Source organism: Scatophagus argus, chromosome 4 (assembly GCF_020382885.2).
Source record: "Scatophagus argus isolate fScaArg1 chromosome 4, fScaArg1.pri, whole genome shotgun sequence".
NCBI lineage: Eukaryota > Metazoa > Chordata > Actinopteri > Scatophagidae > Scatophagus > Scatophagus argus.
The window spans coordinates 18,212,929-18,226,205 of NC_058496.1; the positions used below are offsets into that span (position 1 = coordinate 18,212,929).

Genomic DNA, 13,277 nt, shown 5'->3' on the forward strand with positions numbered 1-13,277 from the left:
AATTGTATTTTTCTCCAAATATGACATCTCAGTCGCAGAGGTCAATTTTATATCAAATAGTCACCTCATTTACAGAACTCTTTCAAAAATCTTGTGAATTTTTCCCTTAAATACTACATATTATATCATGTATAATCTTGTTTTTTATGTTTAAACAATTTAGACTTGTGTTGTAAACTTATGTGGTAACCTTAAGTCAAATTCACTTTCTTTCATTGTTCTGATCTGTTCATTTTTGCTTTAAACAATCAGCACACAACACACAACATAGTTTCTATTCTCAATGTTTTTAATTCTGCTGATATTAATCCTCTCAACAAAGACATCACTGAGAACTGTTAAAAATATCCAAAAAAAACACAGTAGTCAGAAATACTGTCAGAGTCTGTGATTCAGCAAATCCAGTTACATGTTCCACACCCATACTCCCTAACCTCAGCATGCCGAGCTTATGCAGGAAGTTGCTGTCTCTCTGTGGTCCCTTGATCTGCTCAGCTGCAAGACTCACTCACTCAACTCAAGTCCTTTTAAGTAATACTGGATTACTTTAAATAGTCATAGTACTTGGCATTAGAAATCATATTAGTTCTTGAAGGCAGATTTGGCATATTTGAGGTTAACATTAGTTAGAATTCAATTTCCCTCATGGAATATCAAAACAATCCACTAGAGCACAGCACAAAATAAGAGATGTCCGAAGCATTGTTCTGAGTCATGGCTGGTAAAGGCACAGTTACAGCCGCTTGGGAAAAAAAATCACTTAAATGAAGTGCAGTAATAAAATAATGTCAGTGTGAACCCAGTCCCACTGCAGAATGCAAAAGCCAAAAACTACATTTAATACTGATGCATAGTGAACATATCGTTGAGTTGTAATAGATGAATGAAAAAAAAACAACATAAAAATAACGGAGAGCATAAACTAAAAAGGTAACAGACTTGTCATAATGGTACAGATGTCAAGAATAAAGGCAAACCTTTTCTTTATGGCACAGAGACTATGGAAGCAAAGAAATGCTGTGATGATTTACATTACATTTAATCTTATAATTAGTACATTTAGTGCAGTTAACATGTTTAGCTAGCAATGCCATGAGTTAGCATATTATTAGCTAACTGCACTATTTTGCAGGGATGCAGGTTGTGTCAAAACAGGTCTGATCCATGAGTTGCACATCCACCGTGTAGCATTTTCCCATTTTGTGAAAGCCAGTCCTCGACACTTCCAAAGGGAATGGGAATGCGACGCGGTCAACAATAAATCGGTTATCTCTAGGGGATGCCAGATATCACCTGTACACACCACCCACTGAGCTTGAGTCTCACCCTGTTCAACTCAACATGATTAATACACTGTTGTACAGAGGGCTGTAACAGCACGCGAGCAAAAGATAAAAAAGATCAGGCTGATGCACAGCTTTAACACTGTCTCACTTTTGGATAGGTGGGGAGATAAATTACTTAGGTACATTATGTGTTAAACTATCAGAATCTCAATAGAATTACATCACTCAGAATCTTAATCTCCAAGGGGAAAAGCGCCATCTGCTGCCCGTGTGCTGTCTGTGTCAAAAAGAACTGCTGAACTAACACACAACGCTGTTAGTTCAGCACATTTTTAGTGACCACTGCACAGGAGGGCGAGACGAGAGGCGTTTAGTTGTCTGAAATCTGAGACAACACCACTAGATACTACTAAACGCTACACACTGGGTTTGCTCCCTACACACTGGAGTATTCAGTAGCAATTAAATGTCACAATTTAGGTCTTGAGTTGCTTATAAAATATAAATCATTAAGACATTTCATTTCCTAACCACAGATCTGTTTTTGTCTCTTTCCTGTGTTGGGATAAAACAGCAACAAAGTTTAAATGTTTGCAAAGCTTATGATAGTTCCCATACAAACATAAAGCCCTTTGAAAAGAGTCAACATTACATGAGATGATGAATACTGAGGTTAAAACCAGAACATCATATTTTTGCTTAGTCAAACACAAAAAGCTGATATGATGGTCACCCTTTAACGAATGAATGTTTAAGCAAATGATTTCACACCAGTTGACACACAGCAAACCCGGAGCAGGTAATATTTCAGTGTAGGAATGCTGGTTGGTTTTCTGGGTTGGGGCACCCAGCTAACTTTTGCCCCAGGAACCCACGCGGGTTAATTTGGCCATGCACCATCTAGCATACTGTTTCAAAGGATATGATCTAAACACAGCTGAATCAATACTTCACCTCTGAAGCACTGACACAGCGTGACTACACTCTGCCGTTCTCATGTGTTTCATTAGCATCCAATGATGTCTGAAAGCACCCGGGGACAAAGACATGCTGAGAAACGCTGAGTCAGACAGTAGCTTGGCACAGTGGTGATGGGGCGGTGGACCTCCTTCTTCACTGCTGCGGTGCAGCTCCGGAAGTAGCTTGTGCAGTTCCTGTGGTGGAGTCTTGAGCCAGCAGCTGCTCCGGTGGACGCAGGAACACCAGAATAACTGTGATGTTATCACTAGAACCAGCTGCCTTAGCATGACCTACCAACTGTTGAGCGACTCTCAGTCCAACATCGTGCTCTGACTGTTCCAGCTGAGCATCTCCTCCGCCCTCAGGGTCAACGGGCTGTTGGAGTGCATCCAGGACTAGATGAGGGACTTCCGAAGGTTTGACTGCATCAAAGAAGCCATCGCATGCCAGAAGAATGTAGTCCTCATCCCCGAACAGCTGGGTCACAGAGCAATCAGCATCTCCAGACACATAAGGCTTCTGGTCAAAGTCACCTGGAGGAGTAATGCAGAAAGTGAGGTTAACAGCTGTAACTGAACGCAGTAGTACCTCCTCAGGCTGACTTGCGTCCAAAAAAGGGAGCCAGATGCCTTAGGAAAGTCTGTGGTCAGCTGAGAAACCGAGAGTGAAACATTAATTTATTTTTGAAGTTCAATCTGTTATTACGCTGTGGGATTCAGCTGGACACAAGGAGGCACAGGCCCAGAGTACATAATATTTTAGTCACTGTGTCAGATGAAGTGATTACAGAGTGAGACATTCCTGTGGTGACTTGGTCAAGAGACATGGCAACAAGTTTACAAGTCTGAGTCGAAGTGCAATAAGCAGTAGGTGCCAGGTATACAGTAAATTACAGTATGTACAGTTTTATGTACAGGGTATGTACAGGTGTCTATGCTACAGATATACTATAAACATGATATACAGGTAGTTGTCATAATATACAGGGTTTCTAAGTACTATGAACATACTATACAGATGGATGTGTGCTTTAATGTGCATCCAGTGTAGGCAGAAACTATAACACAATTTACAAATGATATTTACAGATGTTAAATTAAGTTATAAATCACTAGTGCACTAGCATTCTCAGCTAGCAGCTCCACTGGTGTAAGAGTCGGGGGGGACAAAAACATCGGTTTAGATCGGTATTGTCGAATTATTCATGATAATACCAGTATAAAGTGATTAAAAAAACATTCTTATCATGATAAGGAATTATTCGTGTTGACATGATGATGTCATACCATTACGCACAGCAACAACAAGCATGGCTGAAAGTGAAAATGACATTCACCAATAACAGTCACCAACCTCGGTCTTAAGTCGGACTGAAGCAGAAAACCATGCATAAGCACTTACGGTACTAATAAAACCTTACTTTGATGTGGAAATGAGCTCTCTAAGCAAAGTCTGGGCTTAACTCAAGTGATCCTCCTGCTGGTTATGTAGGGGTATTGCAGTTTGGAATGCATGTGCTTCCATGCCTGTAGTGAACTTTGGATGGGTTTTATGAGCAATGTGATAGATATTATCAATGAAAGGTGAGAGGATTTATTTGTATACAGACTGCATCACTTGGCTGAGTTCTTAAGCAAGACTTAAGTTGTGTCTTTCTGCTCCACCTCATTGACTGCAGCAGAGACACACACAGGCTGTGTGTTTGGGTGTGTGTGTGTGTCCACCCACCATTTAGTCGGATGAATAACATGTTGCCTGACTTCCATCTCCGTGATCTCATCCTTTACAAGGTCACATTTTCTCTTTTGGTCCATGGCTCGGACTAAACCCTCATTATAATTTATATAAAGGGAAATCACAGGGCAGGTGTTATGTGTTGATTTGAGATTTATGGATCACAGGGGTGCAAGTTACAAATGAGATTCTTAGAAACCTGCTTGAGCAAAAGTTTCAAGCTCAGCATTTTTTATGAATTAAATAATAAGCTTAAGTATACATTTTTAGCTATTTAAGTATAAACATTTTATAATTATTGCCAATTATTATCACTGTTAATACAACAAACTTATTTCACCACCTCCAAAAGTGCTAAGGCAACCGCTCCATGGATGCTACACACTAACTGTAAAGGGGGTCTGTGATAAAACACCAGTTGCAGTGGCAGGGTCAAACTGAACAAACTCTCAGTTCATTCCTCATATGTCCACTACATTTTACAGCTTGAGTTTCCAGTATCTTCAAACCCACTGGATTAAGAAATCACAGAGTCTCAGCACTGAGCTAAGACAAGCTTAGAGACCTAAGAGCTGATTGTTTCTCTGCTCTGTGCTGGCTGTTGATCCTGTTTTTCATGTGGCACAACACCAGGAGCCCTGTTGGCTTGAGCTCTGTGGACACCAGTCAGTTTGTTCCAGTCTAATATCCTGCCAGTCACACCACTTAATTTTTGCCCAGTGACACCAAATAAATACTGGCTACCCCATATTCTACAATGTAAGCTTGGTTCTCTCTGTCGCTGAGGTAAATGAGACCAGTAAATGTGAGAGTTCACTGTACTATGCTCACAATGAAAACAGGGATGCTACACGAACAGATTCTGATCTCTTCTTGCAGATTGCGACTGACTTACCTATAGCTCTGGATACAGCATAGGTTCCATTAACACGCCAGCAACCCATGAAGGTGATACAGCCACCAAGATCTTCAATTCTCTGTTTCTCATCCTGAACAGCAGAGGACAAAAGAGAAATTTTACCACATGAATACCTTCCCATCATTCCTTCTGTCTGAAGATGTGTAGTAATTCACTGTCATCAGTCGAAAACACTGATCAAGTGACCCCTGGAGGCTGTAGCTGTCATTACAGCATAAAAGTAATCGAATAAGGACCATTCCAACAGTTTTGCTATTACTTACCAATTGTTTGACCATTGGTTGATGCTAGTGGAAACACCATGAACTATTTTAAAAAATGGTTTATCCCTTTAGGAGCAGTAAACATTATAACAATTACAAGTTTTGCAATATTTTCTGTGCCAAGTTGAAAATTTAACAGCAGCTTGGTGCCATACAGTCCGTGAGGCGTGCTAAAGGAAAGAACTTGACCTGATGGTGGGGTTAGAAGTTTATTACAATGAAAACACTGTGAGACGACAGGTGAGATCCAACATTGGGGATTACCCTATTGGTTCTTCCTAAGCTTTCCTAAAACAGATCAAGCAAACAATGTCGTGAATATAATTGCGGTGGTTTGGACACCTGGTTAGGATACCTCCGGGGACGTCTCCCAGGGGAGCGTTGGTATCCCCCCAGAGGATATGGCTGAAGTGGCCATTGAGGGGATGGTCTGGGCTTCCCTACTGAGACTGTTACCCCTGCTACCCAGACCCACATAAGTCAAAGAAAACGAGACAAGACGAGAAACTGCTTAATTTCTGGTTATCATGACATCCCTAGAAAGAAATCATTTTAAACGTTATTGTCTGTCTCTTTGTCAGTTTGTATGTCTGAATACCTCTCTGTCTATTGATACGTCTGTCAGCTGCCGCAAGGATTTAGACGCGCAACTATCCATGCTATTATAGTACCGGAGCTTGGAGTGGACAAAAAGGACAGGAGAGTCACATTTCGGCAATCTTATCTCACATTTTATAAACCATATAAAAAGGACCGAATACACATCATAAATTTAAAAAAAATCATAAGTGTATTACATTATATTATATTATACTGAAAGATTGGAATTATTTTGAACACAAACTTTTGCTTGGTCTGGAAAATCTAAACACTTTTTCCAGAAAATGTCACTGTTATGTACAAACAGACACACAGACAAATGCTTGGAGGTAGGACAATTAAATTGGTTTGTTTCATAGCTTACCTAATTTAGCAACAAGTTTACAGAGCGAGACTAAAACCACTTCTCAGCTAATTAAAGACAAACTGGTTTATTTTCACTCAATCACTTATGTGTGTGTGTGTGTGTGTGTGTGAGAGAGAGAGAGAGAGACAGAGAGAGAGAGAGAGAAAGAAAGAAAGTGAGAGAGAGCCAGAGAGAGAGAGAAAGAGAGAGCTATTCCCACCTCTCTGTCCGGTTTATGGGGGTCCATGAGTGACACAGTTTGTCCCTTTCTGACCAGTATTGCTTGAGAGTCTCCCAGCCAGGCCACAGTGAGCTCCTGACCCTGGATCAGCACCACCACGCCTGTAGTGCCGCTCCGCAGACGCTGACCACACAGACACACACAGTCAACTTAGTTTTCTCTGCAGCACTGCACACAGGGACAACCAGTGTCCTCACGTTTCTATCGCAGGACGACTGAGTGGCAACCAGCAGCAGCTTACCAATCAGCTTTGATTGACATTCCTGATTGAAATAGTGTACGTCCTTCACTAGGAGAGTTGTGTTCAAATTAAAGCATACACGAAACGGAAAGTGGGACTGTTGAAGCGGGATACTAAAATAAACTATAAGAAGGAATATGAGGCAGGCATATTAATGAATTGAAATATAAATTTAAAAGCCTTTTAAAATTGTGTGGCTTCATTTTTAAATTAAATTATTAAGTTATTATTTAAAGACAAAATCAGGACTATAATTGATGTTTACATTTATTTTCAATTAACTGATTTATACTCGTTTTTAAATTAGAGGAATTACAGGCATTACGGACTCCATCTCTGTGATTTTCTCACAAATTAATTTTTTGCTGAGCTGACACAAATTGAATTATCAAAAACTGAGCCCACTCTGCATCAGAATGTTTGACTGTAAACAGATATAGTAAATAAATTCACAAATCAAAATAAAACTCCAATCTTCTTACAAAAAAAAATCTAAGTTTTGTGATCATCTCTCAAAAATGAATAATTTGAACTCCATTCTCATGTAAACCACTGCAGTTAATGGGTAATAGAGCATGAATGTCTCATGTATGGAGCATATCTCACGCATCAATCTACCTACAGACGTCTCTATGTTGCCTACGTAAAGTATACAAATTATCTGAATCCTCTTGATAACAGATTTTTTTAAATAATCTGAGATTTGCCTTTACATCTTGGTCTCGGTTAAGTAGTGTTACCATGTGAAGGCAAGGGTTAACCTTAGCATTTGTTGATGTGGGTTTGAGCCCCAGGAGACGCAGCAAGAAATATACAGTGTCAGCATTGCATTACAGTCCCCGTGACCTGCATGTTTTAGATGCTCCCCTCGTCCAGCACAGCTGATTCAAATGCTCTGCAGAGGCCTGATAATGAGCCATTCATTTAAATCATGTGTTGAAGCAGGGAAACATCTAAAACAAGCAGGACTGAGAAACACTGGGCTGTTCTGTTGAAGGTCCCTCATATATTTGTCATAACCATGTGGGAAGACACCTCATGATTCATGCCATCTCAAAGCACTTCAACAGCCTTCAACATGACCATGATATGCTGTTGGTGACAAAGGCTGTGAGTTCAACACTCAGGCGATACAAGAAAAACATTTTATATTTACTCAGGCTATATGACTTACAGACATGACTTCAAGAATTAAACATAATTCTTATCCAGTCAGTTCTGCTTATGGACCCTCCTCTATTTCTCATTTGTCTTCACACTCTTCCTTTTTTCATCTTCCTCCTCCCAAAACTGCCCAGCACCAACTCACTGCTGCGGAGCAGCTATAATTACTGGATTAAAGTCTAAAACTGTGAATGTAATGTACTATAATTATACCAGTGGCACACACACACAAACACACGTGTATCCATGTTCAGGCTGCTTCAGTACCTCTCTCCTGGCTTTGCCCCTGAACATGTCATCTGTTTGCTTGAAGGCTGATTTAAAGGCTGTGGCCGTGTCGCTCTGCAGTGTCTCCTGTTTACTCAGGGCAACGTGGAGGTGAGTGGCAGTGTAGGTGGCAGCGTCCACCCCTCCATGCCCGTCAAACACAGCGTAGTAGGCTCGTTCCACTCCGTCCTAGACAATGGTTAAAAAAAAAACAAATAAACTGTCAAATAGGTGTTTGATGTATTTTTATTTTTGATTTCTGTTTTTCTACACTTTTTATAATCATATACAACAAGACAAGACAATGAGTGACACGGATTGTTTGCTGTTGCAGTCAATGCCTTGTACCTGGATTCCAAAGAGCTGGTTGAACTCAGCCAGGGCCAAGTGTTTGTCCTCCATCTTCCTCCTTGTGTTCTTGATGGCGTGAACAGAGCAGCGAAGGAAGCGAGACGAGGAGGGTGGGAGCTTGGGGAAGTTTTGATACCATGTCGATGCCACATCTATCAGCTTGTTGAGGAACAGACGCTGCACTTCCACTGACTCAAGTACTGATGGTAAGATTAAAAAAGAAATAAATCAAACACAAGAAATCAATCACAGTCAAGCAGAGCCTACACCTAAATGGCAGCGAAGATCAGATTTATTCCTGAAGTTTTGCCACAACAGCAGACCTTTTATTTAGATCAGTGAGGGTGAATTAAATAGAGACAACCTTCAGCATATCACAGTAAAATTTAATAGCACATACTGCAGCCTCCAATATTTGCATCATGTTAAATACTTACAAATGACTTGCTCTTCCTCTTCCTGGTCAGCCTCAGCTTCCTGGGGGCAGTGGAAAGGTGAAAGGTCACTCTGCAGTAGCTGGGACAGCGCAGCCTGGCACAGGAGGGCACTGAGGCCTGCAGCAGCACCCCTGATCCAACAAAGACAAGCAGAAATACATGTTGTGTCCTCTGTCAAGATGTAAACATGATACACAATTTATTTTACTCAGTCAAGTGGGGTGACTGATCCACCTCAGTACAGATATAAACAAGCAAACACAAATCACACTAGATGCTCATTTAATGGTTGCAGCTGGTGAAATGTGACATCAGCTTTGTCAACTGTCACTCCTTTGTTGCAGAGAGGATGGGCTTAGGAAACAGGAAGTGGGGAGAACAATTGTGTTTATACAGACAGGATACGAAGATTTCCTGACAGGGCGTATTTCTGAACAAGAAACCGTGAGCAGAAGAGAGAGCACAGAATGCAGTGATTCCTTTTTCAAATCTGGTCTATAAAAGGCCTGTGAAAGATTCTGAAATGTTCCTGTAATACCAGCCTATTAGCTGTCAGCAGAAGAAGAGTCCTGTGGCGAGTTTACAGTGGAGCTGAACACGCAGCAGGACTCAAAGGAACACAAAGTATTAAAAACAGTTTCATGTGACAACACAACAAGTTTACAGTAAATACTAGAGTAGCTGAACAATTTGGAAGTAAAAGAACTTTGATTCTGGAGTTACAGACACTTTACATAAGTGTACATTTGTCTAAATTCTGTCACTTATTTTTTTTATTTAAACCTATTTAAACCTAGGGGGAGTAATCACCACAGATGACTTGTGCACACAGGATGAGACATGTTTTCAGGACTTTACAGGAGTCTGACCAGGTCTCTAAGTTCGTCCTTACCAGACAACCAGAATACTTTACTCTATGTTAGCCGTAAGCTGTCAAGAAACAGCAAGCAAAGATGTGTGTCTGGGTGTTTTCAGCCATTGGCTAAACTTAGGTTCACTATCTTCCTTTTCCCCTGTCCTCTCTGTACAATGGTAAAGCACATTTCCCATTTCAGTACATAAACATTCAACAGTGGGTAGTGGTAGACAGTGGCAGTGCCTGACTCGTGTAAAAATCAGAGTAGCAATGTAACTAGATCAGACCTAGTAATATTTCTAGAACACTTTAAATGCAAACAATACAGAGAGATCAAATGCCTATCTTGTTTACTTTATTATGAGCAATTATTATTGTGTGAAGTCAAACAGCAGAGACAACCATGCATACTGAATGAGCCTGGCAAGAGCAGAGCTGTCAGGAATGTGAGGAATGCGTCCACACATACACAAGATGGGGAGATAGCACTAAATACGCGTGTATTAGCAACACTTCACACCACAGCTCAGTGTCATATATTATATGTGATTAGACTACTATGGTGTGAAAACAAACATACAAAAAAGTTTCTAATTGTAAAATCATTTTCATTTTCACATGCGGACCATGTACATTTTGCAACGATTTAAACACTGGACAGCAATGGCCTGTGATGGGATGGAAACACAACACTGTTAAGTTTCTTAATACGCATAATAAGATTTCTATACATTCATGAGCCCTTTCCGGACAAGGAATACTGGCTGTTAAGATATTCTGTCTGTCAAAGTGATGACTTTTGTCATTCAGGCAGAGATGTCTCTTATGTAAATATTCTTTGCTACTTTACTGGCACAAGAGAGGTTGGTTTCAGAAAGAACTACAATGCACACAAAACACATATTCTCATGCATTGTTTTATAATACCTGAGCAGAGAATGAAGACAAGTCAGGCCACATAGTGTATGTGAACAAATAAGTGTATGTGTTTTGCAGTACATTCATAATTATTTTTTTCATAGATGGAAGCTGAAAATAAATGGGCGGGAGACCGCTGGTCTTATGTACACATTAAAAATATGACCTTTTTTCTTCAGCTTTTTTCCTGCACACTGTGATGTGAAAAAAATTATCATTTTTAAAGCCTGATCTCTTTAACAGTGTGACACTTCATTCACAATCAGGGTATATACATGCACTGAAGAGAATAGGTTACTCAGAGAAACCAGGCTGAAGCAGGTAACGGTAAATCTGCATATAAACGCAGCACGCCAGTAATCAGTGCAGGGCAGAGCTTTCTCTCTCTAACAGAGCCAAAGTGTGTGAATTTAAATGTATATTATACAGAATTTGTTGGTTGTTACTATCCAAAAGGCAATGCAAGTGAGAAAGACAGCTGATTGTTGAGTCTCAGCCCTGAGTCATCAAATACTGAAGGCCTGGGTTTAATCTTGTGCTGGTTGAGCTTGTGCTTTTGTCTACCCTTCCTGCCAAACATGTAAAATGCATTATGCGTACTTTTCATACCTGGAAGCCAGCAGCCTCAGGCCCAGGTCCAGGCTCTCTCCGGGCAGCTCCTGCAGGGAGACTTTGCGGCTCAGAGGGCTGACAGGCAGTGGACTGCCTTCCTCCAGAGCTGCTGGGAAATCGTCCACAAACCTCCCCAGGAAGCACCTGGCCTCCTCCTCCTCCATCCCGCTGACTCTGGCTGCAGCAAGCTCTCAGGTAAACAGTGGGGGTCAGGGTCCACAGGTCTCACGTGAAGACTTGGAAGGCGTCAGATGTCACTCTGACACCGTGATGGAAAAGGAATAATACAATATACACATCACAGATTGGACAATTGAATTCTCGCCTGGCAACACCTCTGCTAACACAAATCAACCAATATTATTACATTATTATAAGAGTTTTTTAGATCCTGTTATAATAACACACGAGGATAAACGAGTGAAAAGATACAATTAGGTTACTGATGCAGTGACTCTGACTCACTATCAAGTACTTTCCACTTTTAAGTCCAACTTTGATTTACTACGTTACAATTTTGAGAGTCCAAATGCAAGAGAGTAAATCTAATTGTTTGAAGTTTTGACTGTTTAAGCCAAGGTGATATTTTGTGACTCACAATTTTGACGTATTTTCGTTGCAACCACGTTTTCATTTCTGCCTTTTTTTGCGAGCAACCGAGGCGGTCGCCTCTTCCTTAAAGATAGTAACGGTAACTGTGACACCATGCTGGGTGTCAGCATTGCATGTTCACTGTTAACACTGCTGAAACGACATTTCTTCGAAAAACAATGACCAGAAAGGCGTAGAAAGGATCGTATAAACTCTGCTAGCCGTTACAGTCACAAGTGACCAAACTGTGTGAAACTATAAGCGAATGCATAGCCTAACCTTAGCTGGAGACTGGTACAAGAATTGCATGCTGTTTCCACATCAGAGGGAGAGAGAGGCTTGTCAATGCAATGGAGACTGTAGGCATATAGCTACCAAATGCTCACAACCTAGCTAACGTTACCGTGCATTATTTCCCTACTTTCTATTTTGGCTTGGTCTGGTTCTAAATATCGTATGATTTTACATGTTGTGAAATGTGTGCTGCAAGTTTAACTTCCCCGCTGCTGACCGCAGCATTCTCACGGTGTAAGTATTGATGTTACACTGTCATGCATGCGGCCAGTAACATAATATTAGTTTCTTTAATGGCTGGATTATTTTAAAAATGATACATTTCCCTACGAGTAGAAGCCTGTTTGTTCCTCTTACCTGGGGCTAGCTAAGTTGGAACGGTCTCTTAGCTTAGTAACGTTACGCCTACACAAACCACACACAGCCTGCTGCTGAAGGAAACACGCCCTTTGTCGAGACAAAGAGTCGCAGATTCATTGATAACGCACGCAAACACAAACCTGTGCTGGCCGAACTGATGGTAAAAAGACTGGTAGTAATAATACAATCACAGCGTACTATCAGTAATGTTATGAGATCTGCGGTTTGCTCACGCAATTGGCCCACCCTCCTCTACGTCATCACGCCTCTCACTCCGCCCCGCCCCCTCTTCCGCTGCAGACTTAAAGGACCACACCGAAATTTGTGTTGTAGTCACATAAATCGTGGGCAGGACGTAAAGACAGAAAGACAAAAGACAATTTCCAAATTGTGGGACCAGTACCTAATACAGTTATTATTATATATATTACACATCTAAACTGTTTGCTTTATTCAACCATCAGTCCAAAATCCCCAGTTCAGTTTAAAGAGAACCTGGAACCAGAGAAAGTGTGGCATTTATGCATGAACAATTAGTAAAACAATTGCAGACTAGTGTTGTTGACTAGTTGAGCATTGACTTATTCTTACAGCTTTAGTTCTGACCAAAAAATTACATATTATATTTAAAAAATGCAATAAAGAAATGCAAAAGGACATATATATATATATATATATATATATATATATATGTGTGTGTGTGTGTGTGTGTGTGTATGTATAAGGACCTTCTAAAAATCTGAAAAATTAATCTTATTGCTAAAATATTAAGAGTCAGCATGCCAACTTACATTTGCATGATAAGTGGTGAGATATCTTTGTACAAATGAAACTGCT

The 13,277-nt window shown here is 40.6% G+C and overlaps 1 protein-coding gene across 3 annotated transcripts; it reads right to left on the bottom strand.

The window, feature by feature from the left end:
- Positions 1-271: 271 nt before the first annotated feature.
- Positions 272-12,686, bottom strand: ppm1f (protein phosphatase, Mg2+/Mn2+ dependent, 1F). Of its 3 annotated transcripts, none has more exons than XM_046385694.1 (8): positions 12,581-12,686; positions 11,184-11,454; positions 8,810-8,940; positions 8,370-8,572; positions 8,022-8,210; positions 6,329-6,472; positions 4,876-4,969; positions 272-2,779 (listed from the first exon to the last, which is right to left on the bottom strand). In XM_046385694.1, exons 2-8 carry the CDS (start codon positions 11,357-11,359, stop codon positions 2,400-2,402), a joined length of 1,317 nt encoding a protein of 438 aa, XP_046241650.1. In that variant the 5' UTR covers positions 11,360-11,454; positions 12,581-12,686; the 3' UTR covers positions 272-2,399. The 3 variants fall into 3 exon arrangements, with proteins under 3 accessions (XP_046241650.1, XP_046241651.1, XP_046241648.1); XM_046385695.1 differs by lacking the exon at positions 12,581-12,686 and adding an exon at positions 12,438-12,574 and having other exon boundaries at positions 11,193-11,454; XM_046385692.1 differs by lacking the exon at positions 12,581-12,686 and adding an exon at positions 12,438-12,574.
- Between the last annotated feature and the right edge of the window lie 591 nt (positions 12,687-13,277).